The sequence below is a fragment of the Catharus ustulatus genome, chromosome 23 (assembly GCF_009819885.2).
Source record: "Catharus ustulatus isolate bCatUst1 chromosome 23, bCatUst1.pri.v2, whole genome shotgun sequence".
Taxonomy (NCBI): Eukaryota; Metazoa; Chordata; class Aves; order Passeriformes; family Turdidae; genus Catharus; species Catharus ustulatus.
In genome coordinates, this window is record NC_046243.1 from 1,573,698 (window position 1) to 1,591,848 (window position 18,151).

At 57.7% G+C, this 18,151-nt stretch overlaps 2 protein-coding genes across 4 annotated transcripts; one reads left to right on the forward strand and one right to left on the reverse strand.

Annotated features, from left to right (window-relative positions):
- Positions 1-209: 209 nt before the first annotated feature.
- LRRC3C (leucine rich repeat containing 3C) lies at positions 210-3,324 on the reverse strand. Its single transcript, XM_033079049.1, has 2 exons — positions 3,277-3,324; positions 210-1,561 (listed from the first exon to the last, which is right to left on the reverse strand). The coding sequence occupies exon 2, from the start codon at positions 1,505-1,507 to the stop codon at positions 713-715; it is 795 nt and encodes a 264-aa protein (XP_032934940.1). The 5' UTR covers positions 1,508-1,561; positions 3,277-3,324; the 3' UTR covers positions 210-712.
- A 1,634-nt stretch (positions 3,325-4,958) lies between these two features.
- On the forward strand, positions 4,959-17,683 carry ORMDL3 (ORMDL sphingolipid biosynthesis regulator 3). 3 transcript variants are annotated; one of them, XM_033078803.2, is made up of 4 exons: positions 4,959-5,076; positions 10,630-10,830; positions 13,379-13,530; positions 13,741-17,683. In XM_033078803.2, exons 2-4 carry the CDS (start codon positions 10,657-10,659, stop codon positions 13,874-13,876), a joined length of 462 nt encoding a protein of 153 aa, XP_032934694.1. In that variant the 5' UTR covers positions 4,959-5,076; positions 10,630-10,656; the 3' UTR covers positions 13,877-17,683. The 3 variants fall into 3 exon arrangements, with proteins under 3 accessions (XP_032934694.1, XP_032934693.1, XP_032934696.1); XM_033078802.2 differs by lacking the exon at positions 4,959-5,076 and adding an exon at positions 6,681-6,715; XM_033078805.2 differs by lacking the exon at positions 4,959-5,076 and adding an exon at positions 7,353-7,700.
- Positions 17,684-18,151: the final 468 nt, after the last annotated feature.

The following is an 18,151-nucleotide window of genomic DNA, read 5'->3' on the forward strand; positions in this document are numbered from 1 at the left end:
CTCATTCTGCGTTTGGTTCTCGTTCCCCACACTCTGAGGAGAAAGGCGCCGGATTAGCCCATCATGTCTGAGTGGGGACCCCCACGTCCCTTGCCCTACCTGGCCTGAGAGTGCTGGGAAAGGGGCAGGGAGATGAAATGGAAGATGGGGCGGCACTAACCGGTGTGTCCCCACCCCCTGCCCCACCTCTTGGTCCCGCTGGCTGCGGTCACAGCCCAACACCCTCCCGGGCCAGTGACCCACAGGGAACTGACCGTGCACCTGCACTGCTCCTCCCCACTGCCCTCCCGGCAGGGAACCAGGCCCTGGCTGCCAGAATATCCCTTGGGCAGCCAAGGGGCAGCCAGAGAGAGATGAAAACACCGATTCCATTAATGCCCCAAGGGATCTCTGCAAAGGAAATAGAAAAAGTTTTAGATGAAGTCCAAATGTCCAGGTCAGCCGGAGCAACGGCCGCACACCAGGGGGATGCTCTGGTTTGCTCCAGTCCTTCATAACTTGGGAGGATGCTGCAGATCCTCCATGCTCATTGCTGATATCCATCCCTGACCTCAGCCACCAGAGCCAGGGACCCATCAGCTGTGGAGAACAGAACAAATCCATGAGTACCTCTGTGCGATGCCGGTGCCTGGTGACAGCTCCTGCAGCCGTGGTGAGCCCCTGGAGTGGCTGCTCCTCATCTCCACATGTCCCCATGTCCTGCAGGATGTGCTCACACCACAGTGCTGATGGTGGATGACTCCTCCGATCGCCGCTGCTTGCTGGGCAGTGACTTGAGATATTCCAGGTGCCGCCGGGCATCCTCCTGGTTCTGCCGCACGTAGTAGACCAGGTAGGAAATCACCATGGCGAACCAGCCGAACATGGTGACCAGCATGGCGATGTCTGTGGTCTTTTTGTATGCATTGCAGAAGTCTGTGTCAGCCATGACCTGCAGGAAAGCTTTGCCCACGTGCTCCTCCTGCGTGGAGGAGTCGCACATGATGCCCCCTGAGGAGTCGGCTGCCAGCTCCACTGCGCGGATCAGCTCCTGCAGCCGACAGTCACACAGCCATGGGTTGTTGGACAGGTTCACCTTGGCTTTCAGGTTGCTAAAGGTGTCTTTGCTGACTGACACCAGCCTGTTGGAAGACAAGTCCAGAGAGTGCAGGTGCTCTGCCAGGCCCTGGAAAGCCCCACTTTCGATTCTAGAGATGGCATTGTGGGACAGATCCAGCTCCAGCAGGAGTGGCAGGTCCCGGAAGGCATCGCGAGGCAGGAAGGGGATTTGGTTGAAGTCCAGGTAGAGTTTGTTGGTGTCATTGGGGATGTCTCTGGGGACCTCGGTCAGCTGAGCGTTGCTGCAGCGAAAGGTCTTCAGCCCCTTCTCTTCTGAGGGGTAACAGCCCTTGGGGAAAGCAGCAGCTGGGTGGAGACAGGAGCCCAGGAGGAGGAGGAGGAGGAGGAAGAGGCTCTGCAGGAACAGTCCCATGGTGATGGGGCAGAGAACTCCCCGTGCTGCAGTCATGGTGCTGCACTGCCTTCCTCACACCCACAGTGGCTTCAGCAGGACTTGGCACATCTGAGACAGGAACAACAAGGGGACAGTGTCAGGTTAGGGAAGAACTGTCACTGTGCTCGCTGTGAGCACCACATCCGACCCTAGCCATGAAGCAGGGACAAGGATGGGGACCGGGACACCCGTCATGGCTCACACTTTCCCCCATACCCGACCATCATCTCGCTCCAGGCTCCTGCGTGGCAGGATCAGGCCCCAGGGGCTCGGCACGTCTCCTGCGCCGGCAGCTGGGTTGTAACAACCGGAGACGCTCGGGTTGAGGCAGAGGCGGGGTGAGCTCCCGCCCTGCCAAGGTCACGGCGCCGCGATCGCTGCTCGCAGGAGGCCGATGCATCCTGCGGCGGCCGGAGGACGCACCAGAGCGAGCCCCGGCTCCGGGCGAGCGGCCGCTGCAGGCGGCCCCCGGGGAATGGCACGGAAAACATGTGCAGGCAGCGGCTCACAGGGTTCCTGCTCCCGGCTCCGCTCTCCGGGAGTGCCCGGGGCATACGCGGACACGCGGCGGGTTTTCTCCTTCCGAGGGGACCGGCACAGGTGGGTGCTGGGTGCTGCGGCGCTCTGCCCACTGCCACCCCACCGTGGGGTCGGGCTGCTCACACCACCCCGTAACCATGGGCCCCATCCAGCCCTTGATTCCGGAGGGGAAAAGCGTCAGCAGGAAAGAAACAAAAACAGAAAAAGGAAATTCACTGGAGCTGAGCGTGCAACCAGTTCCCAGGGTGGTGGCAGCAGATAAGGGCGCTCCGAGCGCTGCCCGGCTCTCCCAGCCCTGTGTCCCACCACGTCCAGGGGTCCCAGGCTGTCCCTGTGCCGGCCGTGGCAGCGGAGCTCTGGAGGCAGGATCCAGGTGCTCTCCCACCACCCCACAATCAAAGCCACTGGCGCTAACACGCGCCTGTGTCAGGCAGAGCTCAGTGCTGCGGGAGCCCCGAGCTATGCCACCGGCAAAGCTGCCTGCTGATCCCACTGCTCTCCTGAGCACCCCAACACCAGCAAAGCCGCTTCGGGGTGCTGCCCGGGGCTCCTCGGTGTGGCGCAGAGGTGGCCACCCAAGGGTGGTCGCCACAGCACAGGCAGGTGAGCACAGGCTGGGCACTGTCACACAGCCCTGCCACGCCGGCACACCCCAAGGTCACACCTGTGCAGAGCTGACCCCTGCACTGCCGGAGCCCCGGGATCCAGGAGGGTCCTGAGAGGGAACCAGAGCTCAGGGCACACGAAGGGCACCCGGAGCCCACACTGCACCAGCCCCCCAAGCCTTCCAGAGGTAAGCTGGGACAAACACAGACCCTTGGTACCCTCTTCCAGCTGCCCGGGAAAACGCCGGGATAAGACGGGACCCGGTGTCCCTGGAGGGGGCTGTTTCACGGAACCCGGACACCTCTGCAGGTGGGATGCGGACCAGGCACGGCAGACAGGTAGTCCTTGCCCCACCGCGGGTTTCCCAACCCGCAGCCGGGCGCGGGGATTCCCAGCCCGACCCCGGAGGTCGCCGCCAGCCCCAGGTAATGCGGTTGAGGAGCCGGGGGCGGTGCGGACGCCAGGATTCTCCGTGAGCCCGGGGATGCCCGGGAATCCCCCCGGCCCCGCTCGGCACCGGGGGCGTCGCAGGCGAGGGAAGCCCCGGTGCTTCCCCGGGGGAAGCTCCGCTCTGCGCGGCGCTGCCGGCCCTCCCCTCCCCGCCTCCCGCTCCGCCGGCGGTCCCGTTGCGGACTCACCTGCCTGTGCAGCCCCCGGCGGAGGAGCGGCCCCGCGCCCCGGGCCGGAGCGGCCGCGCCCCGCGCAGCGCGGCGGCCCCGGAGCCGGCGGCGGCGGCGGGGCCGGTGGGCGGGATCCTCCGCCCGGGCCTCTCCGGGGCTCCCCGCCCCCGGCCCGCCCCGCCGGGGGGGCCGTGCAGCGCAGAGCACCCTCAACCCCGAGCCCGAAGCGTTCCCAGCTCCTCGCCCCACGCGGGAAGCGCTGCCCAGGGTCCTCAGACCGGGAGGCGCGGGAAGACACCGGACAGACCCAGTGAGGAGCTGCCGAGACCCCCGAGCCAGGGGCAGCTGGTGCCGGGGCGTCCCGGGACACTCCATTGCTTCCGTCCCGCCGCGTCCCCGCCGAGTTCCAGTGGGAGCCCCCCTGGCTCCGCCCGACCTCCTGGGCCCTCGACGCCCCCCGGTGCTGCCCCCGCAACCCCCCCCAGGAATCCACTCATCCCCTCCCCAGATCTCCGGGGGGAGCAGGACACCCCTACTCCCACTCCGGCCGGGTCACGGTGCCCCCCCCGCCCTGCACCGGCATCGCTTACTCGGGGAAACCCGACCCGCGGCGGCGGCACCGGGAGGGGCGAGATCCAGGGGAAGCGGAGCGGGTCCCCAGCCCAGCCCCAGCTTTCCGGGCCGTAGCTCGGGATCCCGCCGCACCGGGGCACCGGCGAGGCTGGCTCAGGACCATGGAGAGCGGCCGCCGTTACCGGGCCCGGGGCCGCCGGGAGGGACGCGGCTCCCGCTGTCCCGGTCCCGGATCTCCTCGGCGGGACAGCCCGGCCCCGGGCACTGACGTTCTCCCGCTGCTGCGGGAGGATAAACGGTTTAGGAGGCGCCTGGCCTGGATCTCGCCTCAATTAGGAAAAAGGAACCTGACGGCAACCAGACACAGCAGCGGACAGATCCTCCCCAGAGACCCCCGCACTCCCCGGAGCCCCCCGCGCTCCACCGGAGCAAGCCATTGCTGTGTCTGGCACCCTGGAAGTGTTCCAAAAATGTGTGGATGTGGTACTGGGGGACATAGTTTAGTGGTGAAGGTGACAGTGCTTGGTTATTGGTTGGAATCGATGATTTTAGAGGTCTTTTTGATGTTTCCATGTCCGTAGCCAAGCCAGACCCTGGACCGGTGCCGGGCTCACCGGGCAGGGTTGTCCCGGGACACCGCCGGGAGCCCGGCAGGCAGCAGCCGGCAGCCACAGCTGGTGCACTTGACCACTTTTCTGGCATCTCCCCGTCCGGGAGCAGCCCCGTGCTGTCCATCACCATTCCCAGTGCCGCCGGGACCTGTGCACGCCGCGGGAGCAGGGATGGGCACGTTGGGATGTGGTGGCTCCGGTGACAAAGCCACCCCGCCGGGGCACGGGGCCGAGGGGCCAAGGTGACAGGCAGGTGCGGGGCAGGACTGAGCCGGGACCCGAAGAGGCGCTGGGTGGTCCCGGTAGCGGGCACAGACCCGGGAACGGGAGCAGCTCCAGGGCTGCACCCCACGGGGGTCCCACGTGGAGGACACGGCACCCACCAGCACAAAACCTGCAGTGCACCACGACCCACGCGGACCCTTCCCACCGCAGGATGGCTAAAAATAGCTGGCACCGGCTTCTCGCTGCCACCACGGAGCTAAATATAACCGGCATCGACCGGGCAGCGGGACCAGCGGGCGGCAGAGCGGCAGCTGAGCACGGCACCGGCTGGGGCTGGGAGCGAACGAGGCCTGGAAATCCACACGGGAACAGCTCCCCTGAGCACGGGGGAACGCGGGTGCAGCTGCTGGTGAGCGGATGGGGCCGGATCCCCCCAGGGAACTCCCCGCCCCCAGTGCCGGTGTTCCCTGGGCGGGTGAACGCGGTGTGGGGAGCCCAGGGAGCGGGTCGGGTCCCCCCCGCGCTCCACCGGCAGCGGCGGCTGCTGCATCACGGAGAGCGATGAATATTTATGGGCGTTTAAAAATAGCTGCTGCATTGTGCTTCCCCCTCACGTGCGGAGCCAGCGGGGTGCGGGGAAGCTGCTAAATTAGATGTCACCGCGCAGAGAGCTGCTCAGTCAGGCAGGAGCGGGATAAAAATAGAGCCTGCTGTGCGTGCGTGGATCTCCTGCAAAGCAGGAGCGGATCCCGTGGGATCCCCCGCCTCCGCACGCCGGCATCCCCGCACCGCGCCCTGCCAAGAGAGCGCCGCAGAGGAGCCGGGCAGGGACAACGCGGTTCTATAGGGTGGCATTTCATCTGCTTCATCCCACATGTGTGTGTCTCCGTGCCCAAACCCTCTGGAGGCAGACATTGCTGAGCTCTGGCTCCGGCAGTGACCCCGTGCCCTGCCAGCAGCACGGTGCCAGCATGTGAGACCCAGACAGCCCCGGCCCTGGGCTCTGCATCTTCTCGCCGTGCCCTTACTGTAAGGATGTGCGGCTGGAGCCGAGGTCGGATGGATGCAGGCAGGGTCAGGACACAGCGTGGAGCCACAGGGGCACTCAGGGAAACTGGACATTGCTGTGACTGCACCTGGGCCAACACCAAAATCCACCGTGGGCTGTGCAGAGCGAAGTGTCTGTGCCAGCTCGGGGGGCTGCGAGCGGCATCGGCAGAGCCTCATGTGCGCCTGGGGCTCAGCACACTGCCCGGGGCTCTGCTCGGCTCCGGGTTTGCAGCCCAAAGCGGCCCCAGCACTGTCCCTCTGCTGCTGGAAGAGCCGGCAGCAGGCACACAAGGAACCCTGCACAGATGGCTGCGGCACCCGTGGGCCGTGCCAGCCCCACGCGTCGAGCTTTGATGGTTGTGCAAACAAAAGCGGAGCCAGATGGTCTCCCCGAGCGCTCCAGCGCTGGAATCCTGCGCTCGCTCCCAGCCCCGACCTTGGCCGCGTGTCCTGCAGCGCTGCCGGCCTGCCCGGGCTGGCTGCACAATGCTGCTGCTGGGATTTACACGGTATCGCAGAATCAGAGCGGTTTAGGTGGGAAGGGACTTTTAAAACCACCTAGTGTCACCCTCTGCCGCGGGCAGGGACACATTCCAGTATCCCAGGTCGCCCCAAGCCCCGTTCCACCTGGCCTCGAACACCTCCAGGGACGGGGCAGCCACAGCGCCGTCCCAGCGCTCCCCCACCCCGGATTTCCCCTGGGAAGAGCGGCGGTGGGGGCAGCCCACCCTCCCCGAGCACCCAGCCGTGTCTGGGGCTCCGTGCGAGCGGAGCAGGGCTCGGTGCAGCCCCCGATCCCCATTCCGGAGCCGCTCCCTCCGGTTCCCACGGCGGCTCCGCCTCTCCCCCGCTGCCGGACTACAGCTCCCGGCGTGCCGCGGCGGGGCGGGCCGAGGGGCCGCCGGGAGCGCACCGGGAGAGCACCGGGAGCGCGGCGGAGCGAGCGCCGGCCCTGCCGAGCCGAGCCGAGCCGGGCCGGGCCGGAGCGGACGGGAGCGGTGAGTGCGGGCCGGGGGCGGGCACCGGGACCGGGGGGCTCAGCCCTGCCCGGGGGCGGCGGCGGCCGAGCCCCGCATCGGGGCCGGGGAAAGGTGGCTCGTATGGGCCCGGCCCGAAAGGAAAACACCCCGAAAGAGAGAAGCGGGCGGTGGGATGGAGCTGGGAAGCGGTGGGGTGGGAGTGGGGGGTCCCGGTGGGCAGGGCGGGTCCCCACGGGGGGGTCGCGCCGTGCAGAGCCCGGCAGGGAGCGGATCCTGCTCCGGCCTCCCGGGGCACCGTCCTGTCCCGGGGAAACGGGGAGCAAAGTGGGGTCTGCGATCCCATGTGAGCCCCAAGGAGCCCAACCCCGGCCTTTCTCTTTGTGTCCAAGATCTCCCTTAAATCCACTAGGAAAGGCCAAGGGGACGGGATTCCCGCACTCAGCCGTGTCCTCGTCCCCGTGTCCCCCGTGTCCCCCGTGTCCCCTCCGGGGCTCCCCCGGGCTCCCCGAGGAGGAACCGGGCACCGCTGGGGTTTAGACATGTCCAGCACGGCCCTGGGCTGCAGGGACACGGCGAATTGTGTTCCCAGTCTCACCTCTCACCCAGCACAGCCCAGGTCAGCAGCGTCCCCCGTGTCCTCCACGCTCCGCTTCATCCCTTGCCAGCGGCAAAGAAGGGTTTAAGGGATTTGTTTGGGAGGTGGCAGCTGTTGCTGCTGGAGATTGGGATCTGTGATCCGTGGGATCATCATCGCCTGCAGAGTCTGGGAACACTCAAGACCAAGATAAGCACCTGAGCCTCCCTTCCCTCACCAGAGCTGTGAAGATCCTGCAGCAGGGTGCCAGGATTGGAGCATGATCCTGAAATCCCTGGGGAAGGGTGACAGCACTGCCAAATCGTAGGATCATTTGTTTAGAATGGAAAAGGCCTTTAAGATCATCACATCCAAGCATTGAGCAAGGGACCGGGAACAGATGGTGGTCACACACCTCTGGGGACAAAGGTGAGGAAGGAGCTGCCCCTGGATAGGGAGCAGGACAGGCAGGATGAGGCAGAGGGAGGGCTCAGCTCCACCACCATTGTGCCCTTTGCCACTGGTCACAGCTCTGACTTTTCCCCTCCTTGGATGGCCACTGTCCAATGTCAGCACAGCCCTGACCTTCACCCTCAGCCTGCTGCAACATTCAGGCTTTTCTGTCATAAAAAAAGAGTGGGAAAGCAGAGCCTGGCAGCAGCTGTTCTGGGAAGGAGGGGCTGGAGTCCTTCCATGGTGGGCTGTGCCTTGTTGTCCTGCAGGTGAACAAATCCTGGTTTGGAATTCGAGAGCAAACATGGGATGTGGGATGGGGGTAGGGACAGAGCTCTGGGAGCTCATGTGCCCTCTCCAGGCTTGTGCAATGTGAAATTTGGGAGAGCTGGGCCAAGGGCTGCAGAGCCCAGGGCAGAGCTGGTGAAATATTTAGGGTGGGGAAGGACAGAGTTGGAGACGTGGGATCACCCTCATTGCAGCAGTGAGTGCTTGGTCTGTTTGTATCTCCTGCAAGGATGAATTAACCTCTTGTATGTTCCAGTATCCCACCCCTCTAATCCTTAATTTTACAAGGATGGGGAAACTGAGGCACAGGAAGGAGAATTGCTTTACACATCTTCCAAGTTGGGCCCTTTCCCACCCAGCTGTGGGTCTGCAACTGCCCTCGTTTGCAGAGGAGACCAAGTCCAAGCTGCTCCTTAGTTTTTGGAAGTTACACTCATGGTTGGAAATTCCACAGCACCAGCCATGTGCACCTCTGGCCACAGGAAGCTTCCACAGCCCTTGAATAACAGTCTCAGGAGAGACTCAGGAAAGATTCCTGGAGAGAAGGTTTTTATCTGTTGATGAAACTAGATTTTAAGGCCCCCAGCAAGAGCAGAGATCCCTTTCTGTGGGCAGTCCCTTCCCACATCCCTCCTCCTGCACCCCCGTGTCGCTCCAGGACCCAGCCATGTGGTTCCTGCTGCTGCACAGCTGGAATCCCACAGCCACAGCTCTCTGTGGAGCATCCAACTGTTCCTCATGCCTGTCTCCAACATCCTCCAGACTAAACAAACCCGTTTCCTTCCAGCTGTCCTTGCAGGTCATGTTTTTCCTACACCTCTGCTCATTTTCTCCAGCTCCTCCCAGGACTGGACAGTGTTCACCCAACATCCAGGAGAACTATTTTCCATGTCTGGCACTCAGCACTCCTGTTTACACATTCCATAAGATGTTTTGCTTTTTGTTGTTGTAACAATCTGACTCTTTTTGACTCATTTATGCTTCACCCCAACTCCCAGTTTTCCTTCTGAGAGACCTTGGGAATTGCAACAGGTTTAGGACAGAGCTGCTCCCTCTGCCAGGGGTGAAGTGCTGAACTCTGCTCCCAGTCCTGTTTCCAAATCAAACTTTGGGCTTTTCTCTGGAATTTCCATAAGCTGGTGAGCTGGGAAGTGAGCAACAAGGGAGTGAGCACCCCAGGGACCTGCAGCCTCTTTCCTGGAAACAAAATCCTTCTCCAGGTATGAGCCCCCTGATAGAGTGAGTTGGGATCTGCAGCAACAGCTGCCTGTGTGTATGGAAGAGCTTTGGGAGTTACTTGGAACATTCCAAGAGCTGTGGAATGGAGGCTGGCTGTGAGTCCCAGCCCTGGGCAGGAGTGGGGACGGTGCCAGCTCCTGAGACAAGGCAGGCCCAGCACTCCATGAGGGAGCTGGGAACAGCTGGCACTGAGGAGAGTGTGATGTTGGATCTGGCTCGGGCTCGCCTCCGGAGAGCTGGAGGGAACAGCAACACAGCTTCCAGCTGTGGGAAGCAACAGCAAAGCCACAAGGCCAGACATCAGGAAACAGCCTTCACTGTGGGGTGCTGTAGCCAAGGAGGATGAACTGGATCATCTCATCAAACTCCTCTTCCTTGGGACACAAAGATGATTTCACATAAGAATTTCCCTGATCTTGGTGTGAAGACATTCAGCTTTACAGTGGGTTTGGTTTGTGCTGTAATCCCTGGACACCAGTGAGCCAGAGCTTTCCTGCTGCCACTGGCACTGTGTCTGTCCAGAAAGCCACTTGATACCTTCTCTGTCTCAAGGGCACCACTCCAAGGACTTGCTTTGAGAGAGTGACACTCTCTTGCTTCCTCTCCTTCCTGGCATTGTCCAGAAAACCATCTTTGTGCTCCTCCTACATGGCAGTTGTTCTTTCCAGGTAGGGGAAGGGCTAACTCCTCCACAGCTCTTCCTCCTGAAAGATCCTCCCAAGACTTTGTGCTGTTATCTCTCCCTTTTTACTTTTTATGTTCTGCAAGAAGAATCTCATTCCTTCCCTGGGGGGCAATTTTTTTTTTCTCCTCTTTTTTCCCCTCTGTAAGTCTTAAATCTGAAGGCAAAACACGTGAACCAGAGTAGGAGGCCAGCAAACCTCCTGAGCTGTGCAGAACCCTGTTAATTTAGCTAAATTAATTAGGAGATCTGTTGATACAGAGCCTTTCCTCTGCAAATACTCTGTTCTCTTCCCAAGTTTAAGTCATGCTGACTCCATAAACATGCAGGAAGCTTCCTGGGCTGTGTGTTTCCATGATTAACACTGTGTTGAGGATTTAAAAGTGCTTAAATGTATTGGTTTGAGTTTTGTCAGGCAATCGTGGGACTGAACCTCAACACCTCGGCTCCAGGAAAACATCTCCAATCACAAGAAGCTTCTGTCACAGACAAGCTTCCCACACATAATTCCCAAATCTCAACTCCCGGAGTTGGCGACGTCAGCTCTAAGAATGGCAATAACGAGGGGCAGAGGAGGGAACTGACTCGGGATTTTTATAGCAAACAGCAGATTTTGGGTTTGCCTGACAACCAGCCGGTGCTCAGCCCCACTGAGCAGTTTGGATCCAGGCTCTGACCTCAGAGTTTCTGTTCCAGGGGCTCCCGTCAGCCACGAGAGCCAGGATGAACGTGGGAACGGCGCACAGCGAGGTGAACCCCAACACCAGGGTCATGAACAGCCGTGGCATCTGGCTGTCCTACGTGCTGGGCATCGGGCTGCTGCACGTCGTGCTCCTGAGCATCCCCTTCTTCAGCGTCCCCGTGGTCTGGACTCTCACCAACATCATCCACAACCTGGTAAGGGAGCGCCGTGGCCCGGGGCACATACAGGGAACCTTGGCACAGCTGTTGCTCTGAGCAATCTGCTGAGATTCCTGTTGAAACAATTCCTTTGTGTTTCCAAAGATGCTGGGTGTGTTGCTCAACCTCCAGCCCTCAGCCTGTACTGGTGCCTCTGGGTCATGGATTTAAATCCAGCCAGGGTAGAGGTGAGGCAGCAACACCTGGTGAGGCTGCTCAGAGGGAACATGGATTAATTTCCTGTGGGACCAGTCCTTTGTCATGTCCCCTTCCCCAAGGGGTCTGTGGCAGGCCCCAGACACTGGCAAGACATCACTGGGGTTGGTAAAACCTGAATTTGCCTTGTGAGAGTTAAGAAAAAGCAAGATTAACCCCCAGATTTTGCTCTGCTTAAAGTAAAAGATTAGTCCTGGAACTGATTCCTCCCTCTGAAGATCAAGTTCCCAGATAGATCCCCTTGGGCACAGGGGACAAAAAACTTCAGGGGTGGGCCAACTGATTGTGTAGCTTTTATTTTAAAGAATATCTCAGTCTGGGAATATTCCAGAGACAAAAATTACAGGGATTGAGGACCCTCATGATAAGCTATTACTAGTGAGGGATAAAAACCTCCACAAACGCCCAAACTGGAGCTGCTCAGGGAGTAAAAACAACCACAAACCCCCAAACTGGAGCTGCTCAGGGGATAAAAACCTCCACAAACCCCCAAACTGGAGCTACTCAGTGCTGGCTTCTCATCCATCTCCCCTGACAGCTTTAGGTTCTGGGGACAGAAAGGAATTTAAAGGCCAGGAGTGGCTGCGGTTCGGAGCTGTGGTGTAGTTGGAATGTTTGTGACTTGTGTTCCCCTGGTAATCAGGGGGTGACAGACCTTCTCCCAGCACGTTTTCGGGGAGCTTTCAGCAGCAGGCAGGCGCTAATCTCCGGATCGCAGAGATCCCAGAGCTGTAATCTTGTCACCGCCTCCTTGGCTCACACCCAGCAGCCGAGCCAGAGTCCTGACGTGGAGCAGCCGAGCTGCCCCGGCCTTTCCCAACTCTCCTTTCCCTGCTGCCGTGGCCGCTCGGGGTTTTCCAGCCATGCCGCATCCCTCTAGCGGAACGGCGCGGGGATGCAGGCTCGCAGGACTCGGGGATGCAGGCTCGCAGGGCTCGGGGATGCAGGCTCTCAGGGCGCAGGGATGCAGGCTCGCAGGGTGCAGGGATGCAGGCTCGCAGGGCGCGGGGATGCAGTGCAGGCTCGCAGGGTGAGGGGATGCAGGCTCGCAGGGTGCAGGGATGCAGGCTCGCAGGGCGCAGGGATGCAGGCTCACAGGGTGCAGGGATGCAGGCTCGCAGGGCTCGGGGATGCAGTGCAGGCTCGCAGGGTGAGGGATGCAGGCTCGCAGGGCGCAGGGGTGCAGTGCAGGCTCGCAGGGCGCAGGGATGCAGGCTCGCAGGGTGCAGGGATGCAGGCTCGCAGGGTGAGGGATGCAGGCTCGCAGGGTTCAGGGATGCAGTGCAGGCTCGCAGGGCGCAGGGATGCAGGCTCACAGGGTGAGGGATGCAGGCTCACAGGGTGAAGGATGCAGGCTCACAGGGTGAGGGATGCAGGTTCACAGGGTGAGGGATGCAGGCTCGCAGGACGCGGGGATGCAGGCTCGCAGGGCGCAGGGATGCAGGCTCGCAGGGCGCAGGGGTGCAGTGCAGGCTCGCAGGGTGCAGGGATGCAGGCTCGCAGGGCTCGGGGATGCAGGCTCGCAGGGCTCGGGGATGCAGGCTCGCAGGGCTCGGGGATGCAGGCTCGCAGGGCACGGGGATGCAGGCTCGCAGGGTGCAGGGATGCAGGCTCGCAGGGTGAGGGATGCAGGCTCGCAGGGTTCAGGGATGCAGTGCAGGCTCGCAGGGCGCAGGGATGCAGGCTCGCAGGGTGAGGGATGCAGGCTCGCAGGGTGAGGGATGCAGGCTCGCAGGGCACGGGGATGCAGGCTCGCAGGGTGCGGGGATGCAGGCTCGCAGGGTGAGGGATGCAGGCTCGCAGGGTGAGGGATGCAGGCTCGCAGGGCGCGGGGATGCAGGGTGCAGGGATGCAGGCTCGCAGGGTGCAGGGATGCAGGCTCGCAGGGTGAGGGATGCAGGCTCGCAGGGCGCGGGGATGCAGGCTTGCAGGGTTCGGGATGCAGGCTCGCAGGGCACGGGGATGCAGGGTGCAGGGATGCAGGCTCGCAGGGTGCGGGGATGCAGGCTCGCAGGGCGCGGGGATGCAGGCTCGCAGGGTTCAGGGATGCAGGCTCACAGGGCGCAGGGATGCAGGCTTGCAGGGCGCAGGGATGCAGGCTCGCAGGGTGCAGGGATGCAGGCTCGCAGGGTGAGGGATGAAGGCTCACAGGGTGAGGGGATGCAGGCTCACAGGGCGCAGGGATGCAGGCTTGCAGGGCGCAGGGATGCAGGCTTGCAGGGTGCAGGGATGCAGGCTCGCAGGACGCAGGGATGCAGGCTCGCAGATGCGCTGCCCTGCTGCTGGGGATTTTGGGATCCCCGTGTGCCTCATGCTGTGTGTCCTGCAGAGCATGTACATCTTCCTGCACACCGTGAAGGGAACCCCCTTCGAGACCCCGGACCAGGGCAAGGCCCGGCTGCTCACACACTGGGAGCAGATGGATTACGGAGTCCAGTTCACCGCTTCCCGCAAGTTCCTCACCATCATGCCCATCGTCCTGTGAGTATTCTGGGCTGGCTGAGCTGCCTCGTGTCCCAGTACCCATCAGTGTTCTGTCCTGGGAGACAAACACATGGAATGCCATAGCTCAGTTTACCTCTCCTTCTCTTCCCACCATCCTAGTACCCATCAGTGTTCTGTCCTGGGAGACAAACACAAGGAATGCCACATCTCAGTTTACCTCTCCTTCTGTTCCCACCCTCTCTCCAGGTATTTTCTAACCAGCTTTTACACCAAGTACGACCGGATACACTTCGTCATCAACACCATCTCCCTGATGAGCGTCCTGATCCCCAAACTGCCTCAGCTCCACGGAGTCCGGATCTTTGGGATCAACAAGTATTGAGCGGCGTGGCCGGAGCGGATGGTGGAGGAGAGGGGCAGAGGGTGGTTCCTTCTCTCCAGCCCCATTTCCTCCCCTCACACAGACTGGGATGTGGTTTTGCAGCAGCTGTTTAAAGCAGATCCCAACAGACACATTCCGCATGCTGGATCCTCGTGCCCAATAAATCCAAACCAGCTCCAGAGTAGAGTTTAGTGCGGAGCAGGATGTGCGACACCGGATTTCTCTTATCCCAGGGTCATCAATAGATGCAAAACCACTGAGACTTTGAGGTACAACAAGGATGAATTGTGGGAAGAGTCTCATCTATTCCAGACATGGAATGTCGAGGATAGGGATGAGGGGAAAAGCTTTTAGTGCTGGTACTATTGCTGTGGTAAATGCACTTTAAAATACATTTCCCTTCCTGAAGCTGGGTGCTTTGAGCAGAATGTGAGGGAAATCCAAAGGGATACAGCCAGACTTTCCCAGGACTGGATTGTTTTGGGGTCTGATTTCCAGTTTTAGGTGGGAAGTGGGAGGGGGAGGTGAGTGACAGATTTTTATTTTGCAGCCATTGACACCACTGAGAAGGGAAGTTCTTTTCCTAAAAACAGCACAGGAAGGAATGACCTGCAGTTTGACAAAGCTTTTGGTTTCCTACAGCACCATCCATGTGGTCCAGGGAAAAGGTGGATAGATACTAAATCATGCTTGTTATTTTCAGTTTATACCCAAATCTGCCCAGTAACTCCTCTCCCCACCCCAAACTGCTGTTTTTAAGTGCACAGGGGCTCAGTGGGCATTTGGATCAAGGGCTAGGGGCAGCAAATGCCATGGAGCTCCTTGGAACATGGACATGGACATGTGTGGAAGAGGCTGACAATGGGCAGGTACAGGAGGAGGGCTGATTGCTCTAATCAAGCACACAGCCATCCTTGACTTGGAATTTTTCTCCTCACTTCAGCTCCTTGGTTGTTTAAGTGCATATGACTGGGTTTTGCCATTTCTCCATGGACTCAAGAGTTGGATTTCTGGCTTACCTGGAAATCTGTCCCTCAGCTCCATGGCCAAGGGCTGTGTGAGCAGCAGCACCAGCAGTAGATGAATTGACCAGCAGAAGGAGCCAATTGGTCACTGATAACAGAGATCCTTTCACAGAGGAACAAAATCAAGTCTTTTTCCTCTAAAATTACCACCTAAATAAAGCAGGCTTAGGTTTCCTGACTAAGACAACTTTTACTGTTTTACTGAAAATCAGAATGACCTGATTTTCCTTTGGGTTGTATCCCAGATGGAATGTGTTTTCCCTCACTCTTCCCCTGTAATCCCACAAATACCTGTATTTTTGTTGTCTTAGTGCTTATATTGTCTCATCTTTTTTGACAATGGTATCAATCTTTTAAATCTGGGCGCTTTTTTTGTCCCTGCAGTAGCAAATCCAGCCTTAGAGGTCATGGTGGAGAGTGTTGAGGTTTTGGATGGTCTGAGCATAGCACATGGAAGGGGGAATTTCAGATTTGTTACTACTCCATGCATAATTTTAGGCAAGTTGCTTCACTTCTCTCTCAGACTTCCTATGGCACTGCTGCAGGAAGGGAAAATATGGAGTGTACCTCAGAGGGCTGCTGGAATGCAGGGAGAATCATTCCCTTAGGTGTTTGAAAAGTGGAAATCCAAGTGAAAAGAAAGTTTTCAAGCAGGTGGAAGGAGAAGAGTGTCTGGCTGGAGACCCCAGGGTATTGGCCAATGTGCAATTTCCTTGATGGGCAGTTTAAACCTTCAAACCTAGGATAGAAGAGCTGCTGCTTTAGCTGAGGTACTCTCTACCCTAATTGGCTCTTTAAGCTACTAGACAATGATAATTGTGATAAAAATAGAGATATTTCACCAATCAGCTGGGAAATCCACAGACATGGGCAGTATTCCTGCAGAAGAGGCCGTTCCAAAGAGGGGCAGGTCCTGGCAGGGTGGCTGAGGCTGGACCTGAAATGCTGATTGTGGTGCTGAACAGACTTGAGTGTCTGCCCAGACACCACTGCCATCTCTAGGGGAAATGAAAGAAAACTAATTATTGTCATAGAAAGATGGGGAAAAACATTTTTTTGTTTTTCCAACAGAAACAGCCTGTAGATGCTTTCAAACACGACTCCTCACAGACAGACGTGCTGGATGTTTCTAAACATATAAATATCACATATTTGTAAATTTAGAATAATTATGAATTGAAAGGATTGGCTTTTTTTTAATGAGATACAACAATCCCCAGAGTCTCCTTGAGGGCATTAACAGAGCTGTGGGTTTGAACACTTTTGTGGTCACTGACATATCTGACCCTGTTTCCTTAAAGATCAACTGAATGGGATTATAAATTTATCAAACAAGCAGATTGTAAAGCCTAAAGCCCCAAACTTGTAATTAAGACTCTGCCTAGCAGCAAAAGTAAACATTTTTTTGATTTCTCTCCTTCACACAAATGATCAAAACAGCCAATGCCAGAGTCATGTGACACTCTTTACAACACAGGTGCAGAATTTTTCCATGGAATAACTGAGATTAATTTATACTCAGTTAATCCAATCAGGGGAAACATAAAAGGAAACAGAAGAAATATGGATAGAAGTGAATTAAAAGATTTCATATCCTAGTGTAGTGAGTTAAGTATCTATATATGATTAATAAGTATTTGAACAATTACACATCAAGCAGCATCTCCCTTAAGATCCCAGCATAAGGAGATGTGTCAGGATCAATCAAAAATAAAAAGCAGGAAGTTAATTGTAATTAAACCACCATTCTTGGGTGTACCTGACACAGTCTGAAGTGAAAGGACAGCATGAGCAGGCTGAGGGGTGGTCAGAGGTGTCCTGGCAAGGGAGAGATCAAGGATGAAGCCACACTGTGGGAGGAGAAAGGAAAAGTGAGCAAAACTTCTTTGAGTGGTTTTCCCCAGGTGCCTGCATGGAGGAGATAATTGATTGTTACTGATTTTAAATGGGATTGTGATCACATCACACTTGACAGATTTCCTCTCACCTTTGTCCTATGTCATGATCAGGACAAGTTCCTGCGTGGAGAGATCAGCTCTCCTGTGATGGACAAACAAACCCTGGCAAGAAGGCATTTTCTGTTTTGTTCTGCAATGAAAGAGAAATGCTTATGAAAGGTTGGAAGCCTTCTCAGGAACTGGCAGCAGCCTGTCCCATCTTGTACTGGGCAGTCTCCTCAGCCACTGTCAGCACCACGCACGTATCCACGGCGTACGGCAGCCCCGGCTCCAGGACACTCAGAAAACCAGCAAGTCCTCCCAGCCTGGTGCTCCTCAATCAGGGATCCTGACCTGGGAGTTGTTTTACAGAGCTACCAGGCTGGCAAACAGTCCAAACCCTTGCAGGAAAAAAGCCTTGAGAATAAACTAAATGGAGGGCTACTTATTCTCAAGTACTTTTATGTTTGAATCACTGTTCAATTTTGGGTTGTTTTTAGAAACTCGGTACTGGCCCTCGAGGAGAGGACAGCAGTGGGTTAACACATTAATATTCCTCCTTGTGACTTATGTTGCTTTAGCCTAGGATATCTTTTAAGCATGTGAGTGTTGGTGTGTCCATATCCTCCTTGGATCAGTTAAATCAGCTGAATTAGTTGGGAGGGTTTTTTAAAGGAATGTTGTGTACAAAGTTTTAGGGCTTTTTTCCCATAGCCTTCTTTTTGCTGTGGATACAGGAGTCTCATGTAGAGAACTTTCTAAAATAAAGTGTGAATATTTTTATTACTCCTTTGTACAGTATTCTAAGAGAGACTAATAAAAGTGAAGTATTCAGGTAAAAAGTTGCACTTGAGTCCTGGAATCTTCACATGGAAATCTTTTGCTCTCATACAAGCATGGTAATATATCCAGGAAACATGGAATGCCTTGTGCTGGAGGGCTCCTTAAGGCTCATCCATTCTTGCCTCTGCCATGGGCAGGGACACCTTCCACTCTCCCACTGGACAACCAGTGCCAGAGCCTGACCAGCCTCACAGGGAGGAATTTGTTTCCAATACCCTCCCCCCGAGTCCATTTCTCCATTTTTAAAAGAGGTACAACATTACCTGGTTCTATACAATTGAATCATGCAATGATGGAATGGTTTGGGTTGAAGAGACTTAAAGCCCATCCAGTCCCACCTGCTGCCAGGGGCAGGGACACCTTCCTGCCCAGTCAGGTCTGGGACACTTCCAGGCATGGGCTTACATCTCCTACATCTGCAGAATTTTGCGCTATCCAAAGACCATATAATAAACTCTGCTCATGAAGAA